The sequence below is a fragment of the Canis lupus genome, chromosome 23 (assembly GCF_003254725.2).
Source record: "Canis lupus dingo isolate Sandy chromosome 23, ASM325472v2, whole genome shotgun sequence".
NCBI classification, from domain to species: domain Eukaryota; kingdom Metazoa; phylum Chordata; class Mammalia; order Carnivora; family Canidae; genus Canis; species Canis lupus.
The window spans coordinates 7,766,744-7,794,099 of NC_064265.1; the positions used below are offsets into that span (position 1 = coordinate 7,766,744).

At 42.7% G+C, this 27,356-nt stretch overlaps 1 protein-coding gene across 4 annotated transcripts in view; it reads left to right on the top strand.

Annotated features, from left to right (window-relative positions):
- The window catches only part of CTDSPL (CTD small phosphatase like), a 115,139-nt gene that overhangs the window by 42,534 nt on the left and 45,249 nt on the right, over window positions 1-27,356 (top strand). The window contains exon 1 of one of the 4 annotated variants that reach the window (XM_049099648.1): window positions 7,695-7,848. The exons of 2 other annotated variants lie outside the window; for them this stretch is intronic. In XM_049099648.1, the coding sequence (XP_048955605.1) occupies window positions 7,752-7,848 (97 nt within the window). In that variant the 5' untranslated portion in view covers window positions 7,695-7,751. Of the gene's footprint in view, window positions 1-7,694; window positions 7,849-27,356 lie in introns of those variants that run through there. One more of the 4 variants, XM_049099649.1, reaches the window with a different exon arrangement.

Consider the following 27,356-nt stretch of genomic DNA (forward strand, 5'->3'; position numbering starts at 1 on the left):
TGGGCAGAGTTCTTGCCAACTCCATGCAGTTGCTTCCAGCTGGTGCCAGGTCCGCCAGCCAGCTTCCCACAGCCACTGCCACCAGGCAACTGGTTCATAGAAGCAGCACATGAGTGAGCTCTAACAGTATCAACATAAAGTCATTGGGTGGCACTCCCTCCCTCGCCAGATCCGTACCACACACTTGCTGGCTCCTGGACTGCTCCTTCAGCCTCTCCAGGGCAGGAGAGCTGTACACTAAATCTCCTGAGCGTGAACAATTCTGGGCAGTAAAGTTGGCTCCGTGGTCTGGTTGCCTGTCCGCTTGCCAGCAGAACGGCCCTTTACTAACTCTGAACTTGATTATGTGACATTTTCATTTGAATCAGAGAGGAAGGCCAGTTTGCTGAGCAGAGTCAGGCTGGTTGTGGCTCTTTTTTCAGCTGTTCAGCACTAATTCCCTTTGGGGGAGGGTCCTCACTGGGCCGCTTTACAGACACCCAGGAGAAGACGGAGAGGTACACACTACCAAGCTTTAGAGGACACTCAAGCAGGTGAAAGACCCAGGGTACTTGTCTCACTCACACTAAGAAAGAACTTCACAGTGTGAAGAGTTATGCCACAGGAAAACCAGTTCACCCTAGTGCTGATTCATTGGAACAGAGATGAGATTGGAGGAGCCTGTCAGGACTGAGAGGTCCCAGTCCCTGGCCAGAGCAGTGTTCCACCCCAGACTCTGAGACAAGCCACCAGGAAGGGCACAGCTCACCCTTGTCTGGGCACTCAGCTCACAGCTTTCTGCTCAGCCCCCTTTTTGTGGAGAAATCATGTCTAGCCATGAGTCCCCTTCCTTTCCACATTCCAGAACACATCTCTCTGCTGCATCATGTAGACCTGGTCCAAATCTTTGCCACTTACTTCTCCACATTCTATGATCTGGAAAAGTGGTTTTTCTGTCCATCCTTGCATCTTGACTGCAATATCATAACAGACGCCTAACGAGGCTTCCTGCCTCTGGGTTCCACGTCATCATCATCCTGTACATATTTCTTTTTTTTTTTTTAAGATTTTATTTATTTATTCATGAGACACACAGAGAGAGAGAGAGAGGGAGAGGCAGAGACACAGGCAGAGGGAAAAGCAGGCTCCATGCAGGGAGCCTGATGTGGGACTTGATCCTGGGACTCCAAGATCACACCCTGGGCCAAAGGCATGCACTAAACCACTGAGTCACCCAGGGATCCCCATCCTGTTCATATTTTTAGCATAACTTGCCAAAGCGTGATGCAGTCTAATCACTTCTCTGTTTGGAAGTGCTCAGTGCCTCCTTACTGCCTACAAGAGACAGAAAAAGATGGGAGAACCTTCCTTTGGGATTTGGTCCCCACTTGCCACTCTGAGTCGTCTCACTGAACTTTGTTCTGCCAGTAGCTCCAAACACAGACACTCAGGAAACATTTAGAGATGGAATTACTGGACATAAAAATTAGGAAGCTAAACAAGAGTTGTCTGGTGTTTTTAATTTTATATAGATGTAGCATGCTAATATATGCATGAGATTTATCATTGATAATCTTTTCATGGTTTTCTTGAGCTAAGTCTCTTATCCAAAGAATTGGGGAGACTGTCTTGTTTTATAAAGAGGACTAGGTTTATAAAATATATAAGGAAATTGAGAGTCAAATGACATTTTGATCTTTTATTTTGAATTTGTAGCTCAGACAGTGCCTCCAAAAAGGACCTCGATAATTTGCTCTTTTTTTTTAGCCAACTACTTCTCTAGTCAAATTTTAAAAGGCTTGGAAGAACATGTGATTTTTAAAATATCCTGGAGGACTTTTCCAGGCCTGGGGAGCGCATGGGTCAATGCACAGCTATTTCTGTATGTAAGTAGAGTGGGAGGGTGCTGTGCCAGTTCACTGAAGGTCGGGGGCCTGGTTGTCTGAATGGAGAGATTGGACGGAGGGACTTCGCTCTTCCCCTCTTGTGTCACAGCTGGGCTTCACCACAGAACTGCAGACATGTTCTCACCTATGTGTGTTTGCATGCCTATACCTGCTGCAAGATATTTTATTTCTGAGCTGGTCCCTTTATATTGCGGGGATTCTGACTCCTGTGTCAAAGGTGTAGCACACAGTTGTGAACAAAAGTTATTGCGGAGTAGTGTCAAGGTAGGGATTAGGAGTAACTTTGGAATACACAATCCCTAAATGAGAAATAAATCATTTCCAGCTGATTTGAAGGCCCATTCTTTTTCAAGGCTTGAGCCATGCTTGTAGGAAAAGGAATTCTTGGGTCAAATGGAGAGTGGAGGAGTGTGGACTGGCACCCAGGGATTGAGTTCCCAGCCCAGCTCTGTAGCTCATCTATCCATTTTCTACACCAGGACTTTCCCTGGGAGTTACATACCTTTCAGGCTAAAGGGTTGGATCAGTTTGTTTTTGTGCTGGATGTTTTCTCCTTGTCCCTCAGATCCTCTCTCCTCCAGCCTTCTCCACCCTGCCCTGTGATCTGGAAGCTGACCAGTAGGGACTATATGAATGGGCTCCCTTGCTTCCTGGCCCCTGTTATGTTGTTTACCCTATAAGGAAAACCCACAGGAGATAGGGGGCAAGGAGTGGAGGAGGAGTGGGACCAAAGTATTGATTCTCCTGGCTCCTCCTGGTGTCTGGGCTTCTGGCCGACAGCCCTTTATGCAGGGCACTTTGTCTCAAGGTTCCAGTAGCCTCTCTTCCCTCACCGCTTTGGTCCTAGGGTTGTAACTGTGGCACTGCTACTGGTCCCAGAACGTTGCAGTGTGGTTCCCCTACTCCCTGCCTACCCCTTATAAATGGCCCCTTTATTAAACTCTCCTCAAATTACCCAATTTGAGAGTGCCATCTGTTTCCTGCCAGAACCCTGATGGATACGGTTCCTAAGATCTTTTCCAGCTCTGAAAAAAGATGCCTGCAAGCAGGGGAGGAGCTGGCCCTTTGGGGCTCCCATTTTTCACTCTTGCCTCCTTTCATGGTTCACCAGGATCAGGAGAGGGAGGGACTAGTAGAAACATGATCTTTTGAGCAGAGTCACTAGGATAAGAATCATTGGAGCCTTGGTAGGCAGAGGCTTTTAGAACCCTGATTTCCAAAGAAAGCACAGGTGTGCTTTCCCACTGTGGTAGTGGGGAAAGAGCAAGAGCGAATCACATCAACTAAGGCTGGACTGTCCCTCCTACCCCTTGCTGTGACTTTGAGCAAGTGGCTTTACCCTCTGAGCCTCAGCACCTTCCCTCCAAACCAGGAGTTGGTAACACCTACCCTGTCCCGCACGTGATTGTTAGGCGGTGCAAAGGAAGGAGTCTGTGGGAAACTGCTTTGATGAACATCAAGTACAGGACTAAAGAGAATTGTAGTCATAAATAGCTTTTATTGTGGTAGGGGTCACAGGCAGGGTACAGAGTTCAGTGGGGACATTACCCTTGCTCCTGTCCCAGCTAAAAACCTTCCTCCATTCACTCTGTCCTGCTATGTGCACTTGCTGAGACATACGTGGTTCCCAGAGTGTCAATTTCAGGATCAAAGTGTGACCTCAGAGATACCAGATTACAGAATCATGTCATCAAACAGCAGCAGCAGCTTTCTGACATTTCTGGAATTCAGACCTCGGCCTTGAGAGTCTTAGGTGACCACCTATGGCCCTTCTAAAAGCAGCTGCTTCAAAATAGTTCTAAGAGAGGATAAGGGAATTGAATATATTTATACATTTTTAATTATCAAAACTATCACAGAGACTTCTTGGCATACAGGAAAAATACGTGCTCATAAACTACATATATCAAGTGCAATTTTTTCTTTAAAAATAATAAAAGGGCTAAATAATTTTCATATTCACTTGATAATTCAGTATTATGTTTGGCCATATCCCTGCAGTCCACATGTAGCACATGTGCAGACAAGTGGCAGAGCTGAGGAAGGAGGAAGGGGGTGAAGAGATGACAGACTGAGAGTCCACAGCATTCAGTGCCCTAGTGGATACACACCTCACTGTATTTATTACCCAGCAGTTCAGCACTGTGCACAGAGCAATGTGAGTGAATGTCAAGGGCATAGTATTTAGTGGAAAAAAGAAGGATGAGATACACAAACTAATATTTCCATAAGTTAAAAATAGGTGCACAGAAACCCCCATTGCACATTTTGTAAACACTGTTAGAGATATAAGGATACACCTCAGGCACATTAGAAAATTTCTCTGTGGAGCAAGGGGAATGGAAATGGGCGGTAGGCATAAAAGGAAAAAAAATGCATAAAAACATAAATACAGGGCTTTTGCCTAGACAGTGTTAACCAGGAACTGTTGCATGTGATAAATGCAACCCTCTGCTCATAAGGTACAAAACAAACAATAAGTCCTCAGTTTTTCTTTTTCTTTTAGATTTTAAGAGAAACCTAAAAAGGATTTTACTGTTACGTTTGAATGGTCTTCCTCCATAGCCCTCAGTATATCCCCTGAACCACAGTACTTAATGGAACAAAAGTAACCTTTGTAGGATCAGAACACAAAAACAGCACAAAAGCTGTGTAGAAACCACACGAAGGAAGAGCTGCTGTGAGCCGCCCCTCAGGCTCACTTCTGGAAACTCACCATCTGGTAAGTGCCCACCAAGTGGGCCAATGTCCATCACAGCAGGCAAGGCTATTCCAAATATGGTTCTCTTTTGTTTAAAAAAAAAATGCTCAAGGGAAGGTGGAAGATATGGCAAGTGCATGTAACTTATCCGAAGAGCTTTTGTAAAATATTTTGAGTAACACACCCTCTTTTCTCTTTTTGACGTTTTCCTTTTTAGTCTCTTATGGGTAATTTGTTTTTTTTGTTTTTTTTTTTTTTGCAAAAGTGATATCACATGCTGACATAACCTCATTTTACATAAATTACACTTTACATCCTTATCCCAGTTACCTTTCCTTAATGTTGCATTTAACAGTATTTTTCCATTTTGCTATATAGACTCTGTTACTGTCATTTTTAATGGCTGTGTAATACTTTATTGACTGAATATACCAGCACTTATTAGAATGACATTTAAGCCGCTTTCCCCTTATCCCCCACATATAAGTAATGCAGAAAATGCTGCATGTAACCTTTTCATATTTTAAATTAGTCCCTTAGGATAGACTCAGGAAATAGAATTACTGGGTAAAGGAGTGTATGAAAAGCATCTGTACTCTTGGTACAGATTACCAAATTGCTTTCCAAAAGGATAGTAGCAATTTACACTTACAACAGTAGTACATTCTTGTAGCAGTGGTGGCATTTAAAAGTTCTTAATTGCCAATTTTATAGCTCACATACATTGATTTTATTTTTGCATTTCTTTGATTATAAAGAGGTTGAAATTTTTCCAAGTTTGAGATTAGTACTTTTGTTTATATTACCATTGGGTGGTCTTGGGCTTTTCTTTTCTATTTTTTTTTTTTAAGATTTTATTTATTTATGAGAGAGAGAGAGGGGCAGAGGCAGAGACACAGGCAGTGGGAGAAGCAGGCTCCATGCAGGGAGCCCGATGTGGGACTCGACCCCAGGACTCCAGGATCATGCCCTGGGCCTAAGGCAGACACTTTAACTGCTGAGCTACCCAGGCGTCCCTTCTTTTCAGTTTTATATAGCCTTTACCCAGTGTTTAGTTTTTGTGAATTCTGCAACTATTTTATATTTTCCCTTTAAAATTTTTAAAATTTTTATATAAAGTTTTTCTTTATAGGAACTGCTATGATTCTTTGGTGTTTTTTTGTTTTATTTTATTAGTCAAACAAAAATCAAGATACTATTTGTTAAATTTGAGAAATTTTACAGCATGGGGTAACGAAAAATGCACTGAACTGAACGCTTTGTAGGTAGACAAGACCAGGTTCCAGTCCCTGACTGTGATGTCCTGGCTGGGCGGATCACACAAGCTCTCTGAGCCTCTTTGATGCCATGGAAATTATGACCCACCTTCCATGTGTGGGACTGGCTATGGTTATGAACAAACGCTGGCATGGTGGGTGCCCAGTAAACAGGGCTCCTTTTTCTGCTTCTTGCCTTCCAGATCCTAGGGCTGAGCGGGCTGTGCAGGGTGGCTGAGTGGCTGGTTAGGAAGAATAAAGCTGCACTGCTAACCCAGGACTGCTTGTGGCATGCCCAACCCTGCCCTGAGGCCTGCTGTTTCCTTCCAGGCAGGCGGCCTAGGGACTCACAGCAGTGGCTGTGCTTCTCACCAGTGGCCCTGAACAGTGGGGTTGTTGTTCTGGCATATCTGGTTACCAGCTTCCTGTTTTTCCTGTGTAGCGGTATTCTCTCAGTCAGCAGCAGGAGGGAAAGGAGTAGTCCTAGATGGGTAACCTGAGTTCTCTAACTCCTCCTGCAGCGGGAAAGTCTGGCCCTTCCCACCAGGGGCTCTGTGATCAAGATCTTGGGGCTGTGTGACCTTGAGCAGGGCTTGACACCAAGTCCCATGTGTGGGGAGGGAACAAAGAAAGGGAGAGCAAGTCACCATCACTTGGAATTCAAGACCGTGGTGCCCAGGAACTAATGCCAATGGATTTCAAACTTCCGCTGATTAAAGATTAAACTTTCATTTCCCACAAAGTGAATGTACCACACATTCCCATTATCTTCATATTCTGGAAAGAGTGGTTAAGTCATGAACAGGACTCAAATCCCAGCCCGACTAATTAGCTATGTGACTTTAAGCAAGTGACTTACCCTCCCCGTGCTTCAGTGTTCCCATCTGTAAAAGATTAAATGAGGTTGTGTGAATAAAGTATTAACACTATTCTAGGCCACACAGAGTGACCATACAATAGTTTCCATAAGGCCCTAAGATTTTACTTACTGAATTCCCTTTGAATCTATGGTTCTCAGAGGCTGGACTGCATTCTTCTATTCAGAGATCTGAAAATTCAGTGTAAAGGTAATTTGGTAAAATTTCTCAGTCATTTGAAGTAGATAATATTTACAAAGAATGTGCATCAATAGTATAGCAAACATATTCTTGAAAAATCAGTTGTAGGATATAATGAATATTTTTATTGGCTTTGATTTTTAAAATTTTGTGCTATATTCCCATGGAAAAAGTTTGCTTGCTACTGAAACAGATGTCCCTTTGTCCTGTCCTAGACAAATACATAGAGCCTGAATTACTGCACTGCACAGGGTGGGGGCCAGGGCCCTGTGTGAGAGGTGTGAGCTCAGCACACATGAATGTGGGGTCTGAGGTCTGGGGGAGGTGAGACGGTGGGTATAGCTCTTCTCAACTCCACTGGTTCCAAGGTCGAGGCCCCTGCCTGTGTGCAAAGTCCTGGCCTCTGCCCTGCTTTATGACTGTAAATAGAGCTTTGTTAGGTGGTGATTTTGTCCTGTGTCTTTCATGGGTGCTGGGACAGACACAGAGCCTCCAGTGAGCATAAAGGTAATTTAAATCACTTCATTCCCTTGATTCTTTCAAAACAGTTTATCATGGGCTGACTCAGTTTATTGCTGTACTCAGGAAATCAAAGCAAAGGGTGAGATGTGGTTATGGTGACTGCTGCGTTCACTTTTCCACAGTGTGCTTTGCTGACATGACTGAATAGTAAGTCAGAGTAGAGTACCCTTTGGGTTTCACAGACTTGGGAAGGTCCCTTTTGGTAACAATTTTTTTTTCTTTTTTTTTAAGGGTTTTTTTTTTTTTTAAGATTCTATTTATTTATTCATAGACACAGAGAGAGAGAGAGGCACAGGCAGAGGGAGAGGAAGAGGGAGAAGCAGGCTCCATGCAGGGAGCCCGACGTGGGACTCGATCCCGGGTCTCCAGGATCACACCCCAGGCTGCAGGCGGTGCCAAACCGCTGCGCCACCGGGGCTGCTCTGGTAACAATTTTCAATGCATTAAGAACTTGAGTGGAGGCTGCAGAGCGATGACTTCCCTTTTGTTATTCAGCAAGAACTGGGAAACAACTCAGAGAAGGGCCAGTGAGAATGTGAGAGGAAAGTAGAGCTGAGTATCTGGAACAGAGTGGACTGAGGGATGAAGGAATAACAGTCTTCTTTGTCTTGGGTGCAAATTACCTGCTTCCTGTTCCACCAAACATCCAGCAAGAAGACCCTTTGGCAAATAATAGGGATTTCTTTGCAGGTCAAGAAATTTTCTTTAACATTTTAGTAGATTTCCAAAAAGGTTTCAGATTCTCTTACTAGGAAGGGCAAGAGGAGAGGTAGTAGCGAGAATCAGGAAGCTGTCCAAACACCTGGGTAGCAGGTGTAACCCTCTACAGAGAGAGGGAGGAGCAGGACTCTGATATGCTTACAAGTGAAAAACTGTCATTAGGAAAACCTCTTTAGTTAATTACAGTTCAGCATATTCATTTGTAACTTTAAAGCACTTTGATTTAGGGTAGCTTGGGGGAGTGCTTGCTTCGACAGCACCTATACTGTGGTGTCTTGGGGGGTGGGGTGAGGGTCCAGAGGTGATGGGACTGTCCCAGCAGGGAAGGATAGAGTACTGTGGCTCCCCTTGGAGGACAGGAGGCCAACTCCCTCTGCAGTCAACCCTGACCACTCCTTCCTTCCAGGCAGATGTTTTCAGGCCTCAGGTGTAAGTTCTGGAATACAGGTTTGAGTACCTGTCCTCTTATTGGTTGTGAAATATTTCCTTTATGGATGGTAGGTTTTGTATTAGGAGTTTCTGGGTAAGGTAAATCCATTAGGTGTTAGCTAGGCTTCAGGCTACCCAGACACGAGTTGAGCATAAGAGGCAGGAAAGGTACCCATGTGTTTAAGGTGGGAAAAAAAATCTTAGCTGAAGCCAGGTCTTCAGGTGTGTGTGTGTGTGTGTGTGTGTGTGTGTGTGTGTGTGTGTGTGATGTTGGGGACATGGGGACCAGCCCAGGCTTCAGTAATAATGGGAAACAGAAATGTATTAGGAATTTGGTTATCATTTCAAAGGGCGTCTGACACTATAAACAAGGGACCTTAACTGCTTGAAGGATTTGGGAGAGCCTAGTAAATGAGTAACCTCTCCATTCCACAAATATTTTATAAACATTAACCAGACATTAGGCACTCTGTGATAAACCCTCACAAGTCTACACTGTTACTTCTGTTATTCTCTCTTCATCATCACCATAGCCCTAACACCCAGCCCTAGAATCTTTTCAACAATAGCTTCCAAATTTTATTTATTTTTTTATTGTTAATGGAAATATAGTTGATATTTACTTCAGGTATGCAACACAGTGCTTTGACAACTCTACATCACTCGATGCTCACCATGACAACTGTAACCAACATCTATCACCATACAGTTATTACAATATCATATTCCCTATGCTGTACTTTTCTTCTCTGTGACTTATTTATGTTATACTGGAAATTTGTAACTTTTAATCCCCTTCACCTATTTCACCCATCCTCTTACACCCTTCACCTCTGGCAACTTTCGATCTGTTCTCTGTATTTATGAGTCTGTTTCTTTTTTTATTGTTCCTGTGTGTCTGTTCATTTGTTTTATTTTTAAGATTCTACATGTGCGTAAAATCACCAGGGTGTTTATCTGTCCCGCTTATTTCACTTTGGCTTCTACTATTTTTTTTTAAGATTTTATTTATTTATTCATGAGATAGAGAGAGAGAGAGAGAGAGGCAGGCAGAGACACAGGCAGAAGGAGAAGCAGGCTCCTTGCAGGGAGCCTGATGTGGAACTCTATCCCGGGACTCCAGGATCACACCCTGGGCTGAAGGCAGGTGCTTAACCACTGAACCACCCAGGGATCCCCATGGCTTCTACTTTTTAAATGCTTACTCTGTGCTGACACTCTCCTAAATGCTTTATAAGCATTATTCAATTTAACCTTCACAGTAACTGTCCTTTCCCAGATAAGGATAACTGACATTCAAAGAGCTTAAATAGTTTAATTAGAAACTTGATAGACATGTAAATGAAAAGTAGTATTTTAAAACCAAGTTCTACTTGATTTGTCCTCTACCTTGTATGCCTCCTAAATGAGCAAATAGTATAAACCTCACTAAGCTATACCCTTTATACTGAGACTGCCTGGAATGTTTAGGACTAAAATCTGTAGGTGACAGAACAGAGGGCATAATCCCTGCTTTTTCTTTTTCCCAGAAAGCAGAGGGGAAATGGTTTCTTAGAAGATTGTCTTGCTTTCAGGTGGATGTGAGACACTGCAAACTGGACATGTTTATTGATCTGCCTATTTTTATTTCAAGTCAGAATTTTGTGACACAGTCCAGCTTATAGATGCTAGAGATGAAGAAACTGAAGATCAGACAGGGGATTAGCCTTGCCCAGGATTACAGAGAGTAATGATGTTGCTCTAGGAATCTGCCAACATTGTTCTCTCTGTGTGGGAATATATATCTGCCCACAACTGTTTCAGGGCTTCTGTTCTTTTTTTTTTTTTTTTAAGATTTTATTTATTCACTCATAGACACACACAGAGAGAGGCAGAGACACAGGCAGAGGGAGAAGCAGGCTCCATGCAGGGAGCCTGACGTGGGACTCGATCCCGGGTCTCCAGGATCACACCCCAGGCTGCAGGCGGCGCCAAACTGCTGCGCCACCGGGGCTGCCCCAGGGCTTCTGTTCTAATGCATTAGTCTGTTCATCTGTTCTTTTACCAAAATTGCATTTTCTTAAGTTACTATTGCTCTGTAAGTTTTAGTATCCAGTGAAGCAAGTCTGTTACTGGCTCTTTGCATTTCTTCTTAGAATCAGCTTATCTGTTTCTAGTTTCCATAAAACAAACAAACAAAAACTACTGTGGTTTTCTCTGAGATTGCATGGAGTCTATAGACCAATTTGGGGAGAATTGACTTCTTTACAGTATTGAATCTTCAAAACCATGAACATGGTATGTCCCTCTATTTTTTATGGACTTTAAAATTTCTCCAAATAACATTTTAGAATTTTCTGTGTACAGGTCTTACATATCTTGCACATCATAGTTTATTCCTATTTTGTATTTGGATGTCAGTATAAATTATGACTTTAGATTCTTTTTCCTTTCCTAAATATTTATTATTGATGTTTAGAAACACAAAAGATATTTTCAGACTGACTTTATCTCCCAAATAATTGTTGATTCTAGAAATTTATCTGAAGATTCTTTTGGATTTTCTATGCACACAGTCAGAAAATCCATGAATGAGATTCCCCCCTTTTCTTATACCTCCTTTTTTCCCAGTATGATGTAGGATAGAATTTGTGACTTGGGCAGCCTAGTCTTGTCCTTGATCTCTGTAGGAAGCTTTCAACATTTCACCAAGTATGATGAGTGCTACAGTTATTTATAAATACCAATTATCAGATTCAGGAAGTCCTTATCTAGTCCTAATTCACAAGGAATTTTATCATAAATGGATATTGAATTTCATCAGATTATTTTTCTGACTTTGATAAGTTGTATTCCGGCATTAAACCCATTTTGCTTGTGATGTATTATCATTTTTATATATTGCTGGATCCATCTCCGAATATTTTGTTTGGGATTTTTTACATCTGTGCTCCTGACAAGGATTGTGTATAATTTTACCCTTTGGTAATATCTGTGCTATGGTTTGTGTGAGATATGCGTTATTTCCTCCCTAAGAGTTTATTCAAAATTGATCTTATTTGTTCTTTAAACATTTGGATATTTTCTTTTAGTACTTTGACAATATTCCAGTGCCTTTTGGCTTTCAGTATTTTCACTAAGAAATCAACTGTCCATCTAATTTAAGCCCCTTAATGATAATCTGTCTTTTTTCCCCACTGGCCGCTTTTTAAGATTTTCACTTTGTCTTTGGTGCGCAGCAGTTTACTGTAAAGTGCTTAGGTGTAGCTTTCTTTTTATTCATCTTGTGTGGGGTTTATCTATTTAAGATATTAGATCTATGCTTGATGTCTTTTTTTCAGTTTTAAATTTTTTGGCTGTCATTTCTTCTGCCCAGGTCTTTCCTTCCTGTCCTATGGCTGTAACTGCATATCTATGATCCCTTCCTTCTTCATCCTCTGTATCTCTTACTCTCTCCCATCTTTATTTCCTATCCTTTTGTCTCTCTGAAGTTCAAACTAGGTATTTTCTTTGGACCTATCATTTAGTTCATTAATTTTCTTTTCAAGCTATATTTAAGCTGCTCTTAAACCTATCTATTGAATTCTCTTTTTAATGTCCTGAAACTTTCTTGCATTTCATGTTCTAGAAAGAGAGTGTGCAAATGAGTGGGGGAGGGGGCAGAGGGAGACAGAGAATCCCGAAGCAGAGCATGGAGCCCGACCTGGGGCTTGATCCAAGGACTCTCAGATCATGACCACAGCTGAAACCAAGAGTCAGACACTTAACCAACTGTGCCACCCTGGGGCCCTGCATCTGTTGAATTCTTAATGTGAGTTATTTTAAGTTCCAGGGTTTCTATATGTTTTTTTCTTTTGTTTTATTTTGCCTCTATTTCTCTGAGAAACTTTTCAGTTTTATCTTTGAACATACTAAGCATAGTTTAAAAAAAAATTCTGCATCTTAAAAAATAAAACTCTGTGTCTGATAGCACTTTTATTTTTAGCCATATAAGTCTGTTTCAGTTGCCTGTTGTTTTACTCAGAATTCATTCATATTGTCTTATATACTCATATACCTGGTTATTTTTGATTGAGTGTCAAATCATAGATGAAAAACTTACAGAAAAACCTGAGGCCTTCAGCAATGTTATCTTAACTTTCAAGAGAATTTATATTTGCTTCTGGCAGGCCCTGTAGCACATCAGCAATCTGTTATCACTGCCATCCAGTCTCCAAGATTGAGAGGGCCTTTCTATCTGTCAGGACCAGTCTGCTTGTGGTTCACCTTTACTCTCAGAGCGTAGTACTTTGGGAATAAGACTCTAATTTTAGATCCTCTAGTTCCACAGGCTGTCCAAAGCACTGCTCAGCCTCTCAGCCTCTCAGCCAGCTCTTCCAGAAACAGGCACTCTTGGAGGTAGTGTCCCCAAACTCCAGGCTTGTCTCTCTGGACTTCTCTCTTCTGAGTTTTGGCTTTGTTATTCTTCATTGCCTGATAATCCTCCATAATTTCTAGCAGAATTTTAAAAATATTTTTCCAGCTTTTTTCATTGTTCTCAGCAGGAGTGTTATCCACCTGAATTACCTAGCCTAACGTTATTTCAGTGGTTTTTTTAAATGTGGTACTTTTATTCACATGGCGCTTGATGTGGATTCAGTTGTGTCCTATAGAAAGACATGAGGAGAAGTCCTAAACCCCAGTACCTCAGAACATGGCCTTATTTGGAAATGGGGTCATTGCAGATATAATTAGTTAGGATGAGGTCATATTGTAGTGGAATAGGCCCTTAATCCAATGGACTTGTGTCCTTATAAGAAGAGGAGAAGATATACAGAGACAGAGGCACACAGGGAGAAGACATCGATGTGAAAACAGAGGCAGATACTGGAGTGGTACATCTACAAGCCAAGGAACACCAAGGGTTACCAGCAAACACCAGATGCTAGAAGAAGCAAAGGATTCTCCCTGCAAGTTAAGGAGGACCTATGACCCTGCCGATACCTGGATTCAGACTCCTAGCTTTCAGAACTGTGAAGTGGTAAATTCCTATTGCTTTAAGCCACCCAGCTTAAGTGGCTTTGACATGGGAACTCTAAGAAACACATATGTTGCTTTATAGTTTACAGAGTATTTCCCCAGAAACCACAGTGTTTGTTCTGCACAACTATCCTGACAGGAATGTGGGCAGGTAGGCGGTGCCAAGTGAGATCAGTTAGAGAAACTGAGGCCCAAAGAGGAAACATCTAGGTGCCACATATTAGGTGCACAAGTCACAGGCAAAGTTTGGATTGTACCTAGGTGTCCTGCTTCTTTCTACCCATGAGATGCCACAATTTTTGTCCAACTTCATCACATCTCTCTAGTGTCCTAGGTCAAGAGAGGTTCCCAGTGACCCTGGGCTGATGTTCATTGCTTTGGAGTTGAAAAGAATGTAACATTTACTTGACTGGGCAGTGTACACATCCATTTTTGTGTTCATTCATTTGTTCAGCAGACACTTACTGAGCACTAAGGTCCTATGTCTGGGTGAGATCAGGGCACAGTACAGGGAAGGACAAATGCAGGAAGGATAGAACAAGGACTCATTTTTTTTTCTTCAGGAGCTCACGGTCCAATGGCAGAGAAGATACACTTCATGACTAAATTATCGTAACTTTTAAAATAGAGCTTAGCAGAGTATGAATAATTTTACTCATGCAAAGTGAGTTTTCCACTCTGGTTTATATACAAATGAAATGTAAGAAAGCATTTATGTATCCTGTTTAATATTTATGGCACATCTTTTGCCCTAAAGTGTTAGACACTCTCATTGTAATTATTTAGAAAATGATCTGCTGATAAATTGTCCTAAATCATATCACAGTATAGGTGAATAAATTTAGAATTTATTAGATTGATGTCATCTGCTTGAAAATGTAGCCTTACAGCAAATGCCAGACCACAGTGTACTTACTAGATATAGTTTTACTATTAAATGTTTCTATTTAGTACACAGTGTTACTCAGTCATCAAATTTTTACTTATAACTTTCAAAGGAGTGTTAAAGGAAGTGTTGGACAGTTCCTGTCCTCAGCTAGAGACAAACTGTAAGTGATGAAGCCTTCATTCTTTTATTCATTCAACCTTAATTTGAGTGTCTAGGCAGGCAATAGGGATACGGTGTTGAGTAAGGCACAGATAAGCAAAGTGTAAAATTCAGTGCTATGGTATTTGACAGTAAAAAATTGAGTAAAGAGCTGGATGAGCAAGTGCCCAAAGGCACGGTAGGAATTAAGGAAGGGGGGCACCTGGATGGCTCAGTGCTTGAGCATCTCCCTTCGGCTCAGGGCATGATCCCTGGTTCTGGGGATCAAATCCAGCGTTGGGCTCCCTACAGGGAGCCTGCTTCTCCCTCTGCCTATGTCTCTGGCTCTCTCTGTGTGTCTTTCATGAATAAATAAATAAAATTTTTATTTAAAAAAAAGGGAGGGGGGAATTAAGGAAGAGAAATATGGGTTGGAGTTTTGGGGAAGAATTTTGGAGTTTCATGGAACTGGGCCTTAAAAGGTTAATAAAGGGCTAGGGTCTAGCGAGAGCCTGGCAGGTTTATAAAGTGAGGAGAGGTGGAGAGCAGAAGCAAAGGCAGAGGCAGGGAGCAACCAGAAATGTACAGAAGGGTGCTCCAGAAGGAACATAGGCTTAGTATACTCAGTTTAACATGCATATTTGCTTTGTGGAGTAAGAGAACAGATGATGATCAAGCCTGGTGCTCTAAGTTATAGTCTCTGTCAGCCTCTAACCAACTCTGACTTTGTGCAGACCACTTCATTTCTTTATACCTTTAGTAAGGAACTCAGAAATCCACGTGATATCAGGACATTCCTCAAAGTCTAACTTGTCAAAGCCCCTTCCACCCCTGTGCAGTCTGCTCTCATTGCTTACTTCATCAAGCCAAGGCTTTGCCAGCTCTGGAAGTCCCTATGTCTGTCTGCTTAGGCTGGCTGGGGTCCATGTGGCCCCCTGTGCCATGTGCCCGGTCTTTTCTTAGTGCCATGACCCTGCTCCCAGATTGTCTCACCACCTTTAGGGACACATGTGGAATAGTTCCCAAGCCTTCTTGCATTTAATGTATTCTTGGAGCACCCTCAGCCTATAAATGTGGTCTGCATCTCCTGGGAGATATCATCTGAGCTCACATTTCTAGAGGATTCTAACTTCATTCTGTCATTCTAGTCACATTCTGTTTTCATGTAACATGTACTCTTACTAGTTCTCCATCCCATGTTCTCTTGCTTGAATATGATCATGAACAAATAGACCAAAACTTATATTGCTTTATGGTGACGCTAAGAAATTGTATTCTTCAATTATGATAGAGTTGTTTCTCATTTGTCTTTTTGCATCAGGTGGGATCTTAAATAAATGACAGTGCCTGGAGCTTGGAAACAATTTGAGTCATTCACCCAACAAACATTAAGAACTTTATGTGATCGGCTGCTGTTAGCCAGTCAGAACCATGAAGAAAGTACTGTTCCCTCCCTCCTACAGGCTGTGCTACCTCTCTGGAAGGAGAAACAGGGCCTAGAGAATGTTGAGAGGAGAACCCTCAGGGACACTGTGGAAGTGGCAAGAGCATCTTTTATTGTAATAGGACTTGTGTCAATGGGAATACTTGTCATTTAAAAGACTGTACGTAATATACAAGTAGATTATGTGTGATATCAGTGGTTTTTAGACGGCTCAGAAACCCCCTTGGGTTGAGTGGATCAGATTTGGTGCTTCCTGCCCCCTTTTGCCCCCCACACCCCACAGAGCGGCTCTTCTCAGCTTGCAGTGTTTTATATTAGGGTCCTTGTATGAGTTACCTTTTAAAAATGACCATCTACTGATATTTTAAAGCTTGGAAACTAGACTTTTCTATAGAAGATACTCTACTATGGACTCTGGACCCTTGGGAAACTGCACTTAGGGTTTCATGATCAGAGTATCCTTGCTGTTTCCAGGAGTCTGCCTTAAGATAGGCCCCCCCCTCACTGAGGACATTCCAGACAGTTTCCTCAATTTAGAATTTAAAACTTTTCCCTTCCCTGGAAAAGCAGTTGTAGAATTTTGCCTCAAGTTAATAATTAACACATGACAGGACAGAATCTCTGAATACGTTTTCACCTCCATCTTTATTTTAAAAGTGAAGTGTGAGAGAGCCCAGAATAGGAATAGGCGGGGCAGGTGTGGAGGACCGTTTTTTACAGAGGAATTTGATGACAATAGGTATTTGCTAATCCAAAACCAGGTCCTGGGGAAGCTCAGGGATTGGTAGGAGGCTGCAGCAGAGGAAGGATCCTCAGAGACCAAATGGATGGAGGCCCAGGGCTCCCCTTTCTCAGGGTGATGGGCTCTCCATCAGTCTCTGCCCTCAGAGACCCTCCTGGGTTCTGGCAGCTGTGCTTGGCAGGGCCTCAGGGGAGACAGAGAAGGAAGTTTGTTTGCAGGCATTCTCCTCAGTGAGTAAGCCCAGTGAAGGAATCCACAGGATGGTTGGAGAAGGGAGCTGGCAAAAGCAGGCAGGAGCCAGAAAGCTCATCTAAGAGGGTGGAGAGTTATGGAAGCCCTGAGGTGATTCTTTCTCTCAGGTTCTGCTAGAGGCTTCAATAACACTCATATTTCCTCCTAGTTCTAGAGGTCAGAAGTCAAATCAGCTTTGCTGGCTTCAGGTCCGGGTGTGGGCAAAGCTGGGTCCTTCTGGAGGCTCTAGGGGGGAATCTGTTTCCTGACCTTTTCTGATTTCTGGGGCACCTGCATTTTTTAGCTCATGACCCCTTCCTCACATCACTGCAGCCTCCCGTTATTTCTCACATCTCCTACTTCCTACGTTGATTTCTTGGCATCCTTATGATTACATACAGGGCCTATCTGAATAATCCAGGGTAATCTCCTCATCTCTAAATCCCTAATGTAATCAAGTATACTAATTTCCTTTGCCATAGAGGTAACATTTCACAGGTTCCAGGGATCAGTGTGTGGCTGCCTTTGATGGGGAGTATCGTTCAATTTCAACCTACTGTAGGACAGAAAGGATTTAGCTGAATCCTGAGAAATGATTTCTGGATGAAAGACAGGAATTCATATCTCCATTTGAGGTCTTTGAGCATGTGCTACAGCACCCTGTCTTGGGGGCTAAACCCACCTGGTGGCCAGAATTGAGCTCCCTGGACCTTCCCTCCAGCAGATGGAGTGCTGTGTGACCTGTGCCAGGTCTTGGTGAGACTGAGCACCCGTGAGGGCAGCTCTCTCTAGAGCTGACTTATCTGCTGCGGCAAGCAGGGGTGTGAGCTGCTGGAACTGCTCAGGAAGGAAGCAGTCTTCTCCTCCTTTTAATTGGCAGCTTGAGCTGTGCTGTAACTTTGCTCCCCCTCATATCAGCTGTGTTTCCGCAGGCTGTGAACATCTGCCCTGGTGCTTTAACATCAGAGTGGAGGGGGAGACAAGCCCTATTGGGCTCCCTGGCAGGAGATGTGTGGGAGGCCCGGGCTCTTTCTCACTTGGGTCTGTGGATGGTTGAGGTCCATGCACAAGTGGCATTTTCATTTTGGAAATGTCCTCATGAACAGTGGTATTTTCAACAAGTGACCTTTTGGGAGGGAAGACCAACGCCTGGCTCAAGACTGTCCATCCTTTCACCCCTGCTCTGTGGTGCTGTCAGCCACTAGGGATTTAATGTGGATGCCTTCCCCTTGCCATATGGATGGGTGCAAGTGTTTTGGCCTGATTAGCTCAAGTTTAAGGGGACGCTAACAGTTGAGCCCAGTTCTAGTCTCTTCCCTGCTCCAATCCCCATGAGCCCTACTGCCTTCTGCATTTCTGAGCCCCATGGACCTGGCTCCACCAGCCATGGGCTGGCATCCAGGTCCCTCAGCCTCTCTGAGCCTCAGTGAACCAGAACCCTCATGATAGGAGCAAGAGAGAGAGGGAACCAAAAGCACCATCCTCATACTTTCTCACCCATGATTTTATCTCTTCTCTCATCCTCTAGAGGTGGCCAGCACAAGGCCTTTTATTTACCAGCTAACAGAGTTTCCCTTTGGAGCGGTTCAGTGGCTCTCCTAAGGAAAAGGCTGTTGGGGACAGGTGCTGTCTGGGATTCTATACACTGCTCCCATGTGAGGAGTACCCCTCTGTCTGTGCTTGGCTGGCCGGTGTAGCACACGCCCCATGGCACTGTCTCTTTCACAGTCGGAAAGAGACCCAGAGAGGGTGTGGGACCAGTGCCTGTTCTGCCTGACCTATTTGACCCCAGCCATAGTCCATATGCCCACATTTAGAGGCGGTGTTATAGGTAGCTGGGTGTGTGTGTGTCTGTCCCCTCCCACTCGTCAGTATGCATGTTTTCCAAGGACAGAAATGTTTCTTTCTTTAACTCTTTTTAAGCTCTCAGTGCCTCATCAGCATCTGGAATATAGCTGGTGTGAGAAAGCAGTCCCAGCCCCTATGACTGCCACCACCACCATCACCCACCCACTGACTCACTCACACACACACACACACACACACAATGTGTACAACTTTAAAGCTGATGTGCCACTGTTACAACTTTCTGAGGCCTTCTCAGTGTGGTAAGCAGACATACCTCCTATAAGAGTGGTCATTACAACTCCTGATGATCGTGGGACAGCCATTTCTTTTTGTGCCATGTTGTCTTGGGCCTTGCCTCTGCGGAGTTCACATGTGCTTGGGGACTTCTTCAAGTCAAGCAAGGGGAATGAAGACCTGTGCTTAGAGAGGAGAGATAGCTGGGGACAGCCCCGTAGAGTTCCCATGGAGAGGAAAGTGAGGGCAGCTACATCTAGCAGTGGCTACAAGTTACCCTGAGTTTGATTCTTGAATTCTTTCTTCAGACTTGCAGTGTTGTGGAGCATGAAGGCCAGGGTCTGTCTCCAGACTGAGACTGAGTGGCCTGAAAAACAGTACCCTGAGGTACTTGAAGCAGGGGCAACTGACCAGTTGGATACCCAAAGTGAAATCAGATCTCAGGACACGAATTTGGCTGGGAGTTCCCAGTTGCTCTGTCTCATGGAAAGATTCTCCCTCTCTGCCCAGGTAGAGAGGATCAAGATGTTATTTTATTGGAGGAGCTAGCAAACATCCTTATATCTAGTACCAGATAAATCCTTACTAAATAGATTGCTACTCCTTTTCCTCACAAAAGCACCTCTGTTGAGTTATGGGTTAAATTAGCTTTTATGGGCACCTTATCACTCTTTGTCACATGGTATTTATGGGAAAGAGCATTCCATATCCCAAACAAGTGATTGGCAAAATGAGGCTTGTGAGCACAGCCTGCTTGCCAGCCAGGGCCTTGCCCCCGCCTGGCCTGGGGCATCGAAGTATGTCTGCAGGACTGCTTTCAAGGCTGCATCCCAGCCCAGCCTCAGAGCCCATGAGCCTGCAGGACTGTCCCAGCCTGTGGGTATTAGATGAGCCAAGGCTGCCCTTCCATCAGGGACAGCAGGGGGTGAGTTCATCAAGCCTTCTTGACTCTGTTTGGTGTTACCTCATCTCTTGTTACACTGCAGCAACCTAGCCTGGGTAGGTGGAGCCACTGAGGGACTCTGAGCAGGGAAGGACCTCACCACATCTGCATTTCAGTAGAGATTGCTCTGCAAGAGTGGGTGCTGAGAGACCTGTCATCAGCCAGGCTGTTGCACAGGTCCCGGGGAGGGTGGGGTAGTGGCGTGGGCCAGGATGATGGCTGAGCAGATGGGAGAAGAGCCTGTGCCTAGCAGCAGGTTGGTTGTGGGGGATGTGAAAGGGAAAGCTGAGGTCACTGTCCATGTTGTTGGTGTTCCTTTAGAGGTATGGAAGTAGTCACCTGGAGGAAGGAGCCCCAGGGTCTTCTTTGGGGGAACCCTAAAGATGCCATGAAGAATTCCAGAGGACTGCATCCCAGCTGATAGTTCAAATGTGTTCTTAAAATATCTGATCTTGGCAGAATGGAACTCTGTGTAGGAAGAATCACATGGTACTACTTATTCCATGTTCAGTCCCCCAAAGTGTGGCGTTTATTTTGAAATATGTGGTTTAAGCATTTTTTATCTCAAGAGGTTTCCTGGGGTCGTTTGTTAATATTTTTTCCATTTATAAAGATTATACACCCTAGAAGATTCCTGGTTAAGGAACAAATAACTAAAAAATTTCTTATACAGTCATGCACTTATGGGAATTAAAAATGTGTGGTTAAAACTATAAGCTGCTGACAGTGACATTTAATGGCATATTTCCATCTGAATTATTAAACTGTTAGCTAGTTGATGCGAACAAGCCTTCTAGGTATTCCTTGCTTTTGTCTATTTTTTTTTTAAATGAAACAACACACAAAGCAAAACAAAATCCAGACAGTTTTAAATCACTTACTTAGGCTGTCAGGAAAACTATGATCGTAGGAAAGGAATGACACGTGTAATGATGAAATTTCAAAATTAACCTGAAAACATCTGTCCATATGCATGAGAGCTGATGCCCGTTTTCATCCAAACGTCACAAACAAACTCTGCTATTTTACCTTTCTCTTATTAAAATGAATCAGGGAAGAGTTTCTGTGTTTGAAAACTGGGCCTAAGGAAGACAGGTCTCTTACCATACACTTCAGACTCATCCAAGGTGAAATTTTCTTTGCCTTAAAATTCTTGAGGTAAGAATTCAGAGTTCATCATGATTCATGCTAAAGTTGTTTCGATTATTTGGCCTAGAGAGAGAGAAGGAGTGCTGTGTGTCCTGTTTATGTGATGAAAATAAATTTCTCTAGGCCAGCCATTTGCTCTTTTGTCCCTTGTGGTTGCTCTCCCACGATTGAGAGGCTTGTTTATCCATGCGAAAAAGGAATTCGAAAGAGTTACGAAGTCCAAAGTTGATATTTAAAAGACCAAAAAACAGGGACGAGTGACCCAGTGCCAACAGCTTTTCCTTTTACTTGGAGACTCCCCTGTATTGTAGTTACTAGCTTTTCCAGCAAGGGTGAGAGGGCACCATGAGGAATTATCCTGGTGGGTAACCTGGAAAACCTTCTGGGCTTGTGTTGATCTTCCTGCCTCCACAATTGCAAAATAATGACAAAAGTAAATATTTAGGGCCAGGTTTATTTTGGTCAGACAAGTTCCAGTCTGGTTTCTAAAATTAGGAATTCTGCGGGATGCACGTGGTTTGGGGCATCCTGCCAGAGAACTTTGTCTCAGGGATGTTCAGTTCTCTTATTTGTTGTTCCTTGCTTGGAAATGTGCATCTAAACCTCCTCTTGTGTCTGTCCATCTGGGCAGACCCACTGCTGATGGTCAGAAGGCTCTACCCAGCTAATTTGGGTAGGTTCCTGCCCCCCTGCCCTCACTCCTGCTTAGATGAGGATCTGAGCCTGCCGTCTGCCCTTCGTACACTGCCAGACAAGCCTTCCAAGAGCACAGCTCTCATCCTGTCCCTCCTCAGAGCATTCACTGACACCACCCCCACCACACACACACACACACACACACACACACACACACACACACACAGACACTGCCCTCAGATTAAGGACCCTACCTGCTGTGGTCCTACCTGGTGGGACATCCTCTGCCACCAGCCAAATTGGCCTCCCCGTTGCCCCCCAGACACACTGACTGCCTGCCTGCCCTTGTAACTTTCCATTTGTCCCATATAAAAGTCCCCCCATATCCCCTCTGTCCATCTTTCTAGGCCCAGCTGCCTTCCCATCTCCCCTGGGGACCTTTTCTGTCCAAAGAAGCCTTAGCCAACTACTGTGGATACTCGCCCGCATCATCCATCGTTGTCTTGTTCCCTCAAGCCCAGTGCACAGGAGGTACTCAGGAAACATTTCTGTTAGGGCTCTCTGAGTGCCCAGGTTCCCCCTCAGGAAGCTGCCTTGCCCTATGAAAGGCTGCCCTCCCACTGCTGGTCCTGCGCTGGTCTCTCTGTTCTACCCAGACCTGTTCAGCTCTTTGTAGAATGTAGTAAGTGCTGCTGTCAGTCACCCTGCACCTCTAACTGAGGCTGTGTTTGGAGTGGGAGGAAGGGCTCATCCACAGGGCCTTGCCTTCATCTACCTTCTTGGGTAGAATAGAAATAAGCAGGGCCGCTTCGTGGGCGTGCATTCTGGTACCTCACAGAAGGCCCCACACTAGGTTTCATGCTCTGCTGTTACTGTCTTGAAATCCTCACTTTTTAAGCTAGGAGGCTCTGAATTTTTATTTTGCACCAGGTCCTACAAAGTATGCATCTGGTCCTGGGAGGAGGGCAGGTGCTGATAGACAGGTAAGGGTAGGCAAACATTACAGAAAGAGTGCTGGGTGGGATATGTGTGGAGGCCATTGGAAAGTGGGTAACAGAAGGAGAAGTGGAGAAGATACATCAGTTGTGAAGTTCCTTCCTTATAGGGGTAATAGTTCTCCAAAGCCAGGACTGTTCCTCAGGGCTGATAACCCCATAGGACCTGACTTTGGCCCTAAATAGATTTAAATTCTATCATACGCCTGCCATTTTTATGGGCTGTTTCAACTTTCCCATCTTAATCAGAGGAAGAGCCCTACCTGACCTAGCCTCTCACCACTGACCTCCGCTCCTACCACTGTCTCCTCAATTAGTCTGTTGCAGCCACATTGGTCCCCTTGCTGTTTTGAACATGCCAGAATGCCCCCTACCTCAGGATATTTGCACCTGCATCATCCACTCTGGTTGCATGAGAGCCCAGAGTGCTCTTCCTCTAGAAGGCTTGCCTCTGCCTCCTTCAGGTCTTTGCTCAAGTGTCACCTTATCAGTGTGGTCTTCCCCCAGATCCACTATTTGAAATCACACACACACACACACACACACACACACACACACACACCTCTTTTTCTGCTCTTTCTTGCTTTACTTTGATCCATAATACTTATCAACACCTAACATACTCTATACATGCTTATTTACTGTCTGTCTCTTCCCCTGAAATATAAGTAAGCTCAGTGAAAGCAGCGGTGTTTATAAGTTTTGTCCACCTAGAACACTATCTGACACATAGTGGACACTAAGTAAACATGTGCTGGTGAATTCACTGCCCTCTGGGGGCTGACAGTGCTGCTAATTGAGACCACATTGTTTTCCACAGGGACTGCACCATTTTGCATTTCCAGCAACAGTGCACAAGTGTTCAGTCTCTCCACATCCTTGCCAACACTTGTTATTTTCTCTTGTGTGTGTGTTTTTGTTTTTGTTTTTTTTTAAGTAATGGTCATCCTGGGGATCCCTGGGTGGTGCAGCGGTTTGGCGCCTGCCTTTGGCCCAGGGCGCGATCCTGGAGACCTGGGATCGGGTCCCACGTCAGGCTCCCGGTGCATGGAGCCTGCTTATGTCTCTGCCTCTCTCTCTCTCTCTCTCTCTCTCTCTCTCTCTGTGACTATCATAAATAAATAAAAATTTAAAAAAAAAGTAATGGTCATCCTTACAGGTGTAAGATATTATCTCATTGTGGTTTTGATCTGCATTTCCTTGATGATTAGTGAAGTTGAGTATCCTTTCATACACATGTTGGCCATTGTAGGTCCTCTTTAAGAGAAATGTCTTTTCAAATCTTTTGTCCATTTTTAAAATCAGATTGATTGTTTTGTTTCGCTAATAAGTGATAAGAGTTCTGTATGTATTTTGGATATTAACCCCTTACAAGATATATGGTTTGAAAATATTTTCTCCCATTTCATAGGTTGCCTTCTCACTCTGCTGATGGTTGCCTTTGCTGTGTGGAAACTCTTTTGTTTGCTGTAGTCCCACTTGTCTGTTTTTGCTTTTGTTGCCTACACTTTGGGTGTCAATATCCAAGAAATCATTGCCAAGATCAGTGTTTTTCCCTATGTTTTCTTCTAGGAGTTTTACAATTTTAGGTTTTAAGTTTAAGTCTAATCCATATTGAGTTGATTTTTGTGTACGGCATAATATAAGGGCCCAACTGTATTATTTTGCATGTAGATGGTATATAGTTTCCAGAAATACCATTTGTTGAAGGGACTACACTTTCCTCATTTTGTAGTCTTGACTCCATTGTTGAAGATTGTGAAGATCATTTGACTATGTATGTGTGAGTTTATTTCTGGGCTCTCTGTTTTGTTCCATTGGTTTTTATGCCAGCACCATACTGTTGTGTAGCTTTCTAATGTTTTCAAGTCAGGAAATGTGAGGCTTCCAGCTTTGTTCTTCTTTCTCAAGATTGTTTTACCTATTTGGGTTCCATATGAATTCTAGGATTGTTTTTTTTTTTTTTTTTCTATTTCTGCAAAGAAACAAGAAAAAGCCATTGAGATTTTAATAGAGATTACACTGAATCTGTAATTTAACAACATTAAGTCTTTGAATCTATGAACACATGCTGTCTTAGCATTTATTTGTGTTTTCTATAATTCTTTCAGTAGTATTTTGTAGTTTTCAGTGTACATGTCTTTTGTTCCCTTGTCTAAGTTTATTCCTAAGTAATTTCATTTTTTTGGATGCTATTGAAAATGCAATTGTTTTCTTAATTTCCTTTTCATTGTTGGATTGTTAATTGTAAGCAGATGGAAATGCAACAGATTTTTTGTACATTAATTTTGTATTCAACTTTGCTGAATTCATTTATTAGTTCTAATAGTTTTTTATGGGATCTTTATGGTTTTCTATATATAGGATCATGTTATCTGTGTTGAGACAGTTTTTGCTTTTTTCTTAATAATTTAAGTGCCTTTTACCTCTTTTCCTGTCTAATTGCTCTAGCTAGGACTTTCACTGCTATGTTGAATAAAGGTGGCAAATGGGAATCTTTGCCTTGTTCCTGATCCTTGAGGAAAAGCTTTCAGTTTCTCACTTGGAGTATGATGTTAACTATAGGCTTTTTGGAGGGGAAGGGGCATTTCATAGGAGAGATATGTTTAACTGTAACATAATAACAACAGCAAAACTATGGGCTATATTTATAAAAACACTTACTATATTGAGATTATTTTTTAATCCTCATTTTTTCCTGTTTTATTATGAGTTGGTGCTGAATTCTATCAAATGCCTTTCTGCCTCTGTTGAAGATCACGTGGTCTTTATGTTTCACTCTGTTAATGTGGTGTATCACATTGATTTGTATATATTGAGCCATCCTTGCAACCCATGGATAAATCCCACCTTATGCACATGATCCTTTTAATATGCTGTTAAGTTTGATTTGCTGGTATTTTGTTAAGGATTTTTACAGCTGTATTCATCAGGGATATTATTGGTTTATGCTTTTCTTTTCTTGTAGGTCTTTATTTGGCTTTGGTATCAAGATGAAGCTGCCCTTATAAAATGAGTGAAGTGTTCCATCCTCTTTAATTTTTTGGATGGGTTTGAGAGGGATTGCATTAATTCTTCTTTAAATGTTTGATAGAATTCTTCAATGAAGCCATATGACCCTGGGCTTTTCTTTGTTGGGAGATTTTTTATTTATTTTATTTTCATTTTTTATTACTGATTCTGTTTCCTTACTCATTATTGATTTTCTCTTTCTTTATGATTCAGTTATAATCTTTTTTTATTTCTGAGATATCAGTTCTAATGCCTCCTCTTTCATTTTTTACTTTATTGAAGTCTTCTTTTTTTCATTAATTAGCCTAGCTAAAGATTTGTCAGTTTTGTTGATCTATGCGAAAAAACAACTCTTAGTCTCATTTATTTTTTTCTATTGTCTTTCTAGTCTTTATTTTATTTCTGTTATAATTTTTATTACTTCCTTCCTTCTGCTAACTTTGGGCTTGATTTTCTCTTCTTTTTCCAATTCTTTGAGGTATAAAATTAGGTTGTTTATCTGATATCATTCTTATTTAATGTAGGCATTTGCCACTCTACATGTCCCTCTTTGTACTTTTTCTACATCTCATAAGTTTTGGTGTGTCATGTTTTCATTTTTATTTGTCTCAGATATTTGTGATTTCTTCTTTGACTCATTGGTTTTTCAAGTGTGTGTTGTTTAATTTTCACATATATGTGAATTTTCCAATTTCCCCTCTGCTATTGAATTCTTGTTTAATTCCAGTATGGTTGGAAAAGTTATTTGGTATGATTTCAGTCTTCTTAAATATGTTTTGTGACTTAACATGTGATCTGTCTTGGAGAATGTTCTGTGTGCACTTGAGAAGAATATGTGCTGTGCTGCTGTTGGGTGTAGTGTTTTGTACATGCCTCGTAGGTCCCTTTGGTTTCTTGTGATGCTCAAGTCCTCTTGTTTTTTCATTTGTCTTCTCTCTAGATGTTGTGTCTATTATGGAAATCTCCTACAATTATTTTGTCACTGTCTGTTTCTTGCTTCAGTTCTGCCCATGCTTGCTTGCTCTGGTGTTGGGTACACACACATTTATAGTTATTGCCTTTCCAGTGAATTGACCCTTTGGCCATTAGATAATGTTCTTCTTTGTCTCTTGTGACAGCTTTTTTGAAGATTTTATTTATTTATTTGAGAGACAGTGAGTGAGAGAGAAGAAGGGGGGAGAGAGAGAGAGAAAGAGAGAGAGAGAAGGAACAGAAGGACAGGCAGCGGGAGAAGCAGACTCTCCACTGAGCAGGGAGCCCTACATGGGGCTCGATCCTGGGACTCCAGGATCAAGACCTGAGCCAAAGGCAGATGCTTAACCAACTGAGCCACCCAGGCACCCCTCTTGTGACAGTTTTTACTTAGAATCTATTTTGACTGTGTAACTATAGCCACTCTCCTCTCTTTTGGTTACCATTTCCATGGAATGTCTTTATCCTGTCACTTTCAGCCTATGTGTATTCTTAAATCTAAAGTGGGTTTCTTACAGACAGCATATAGTTGGATCTTATTTTTTATCCAGTC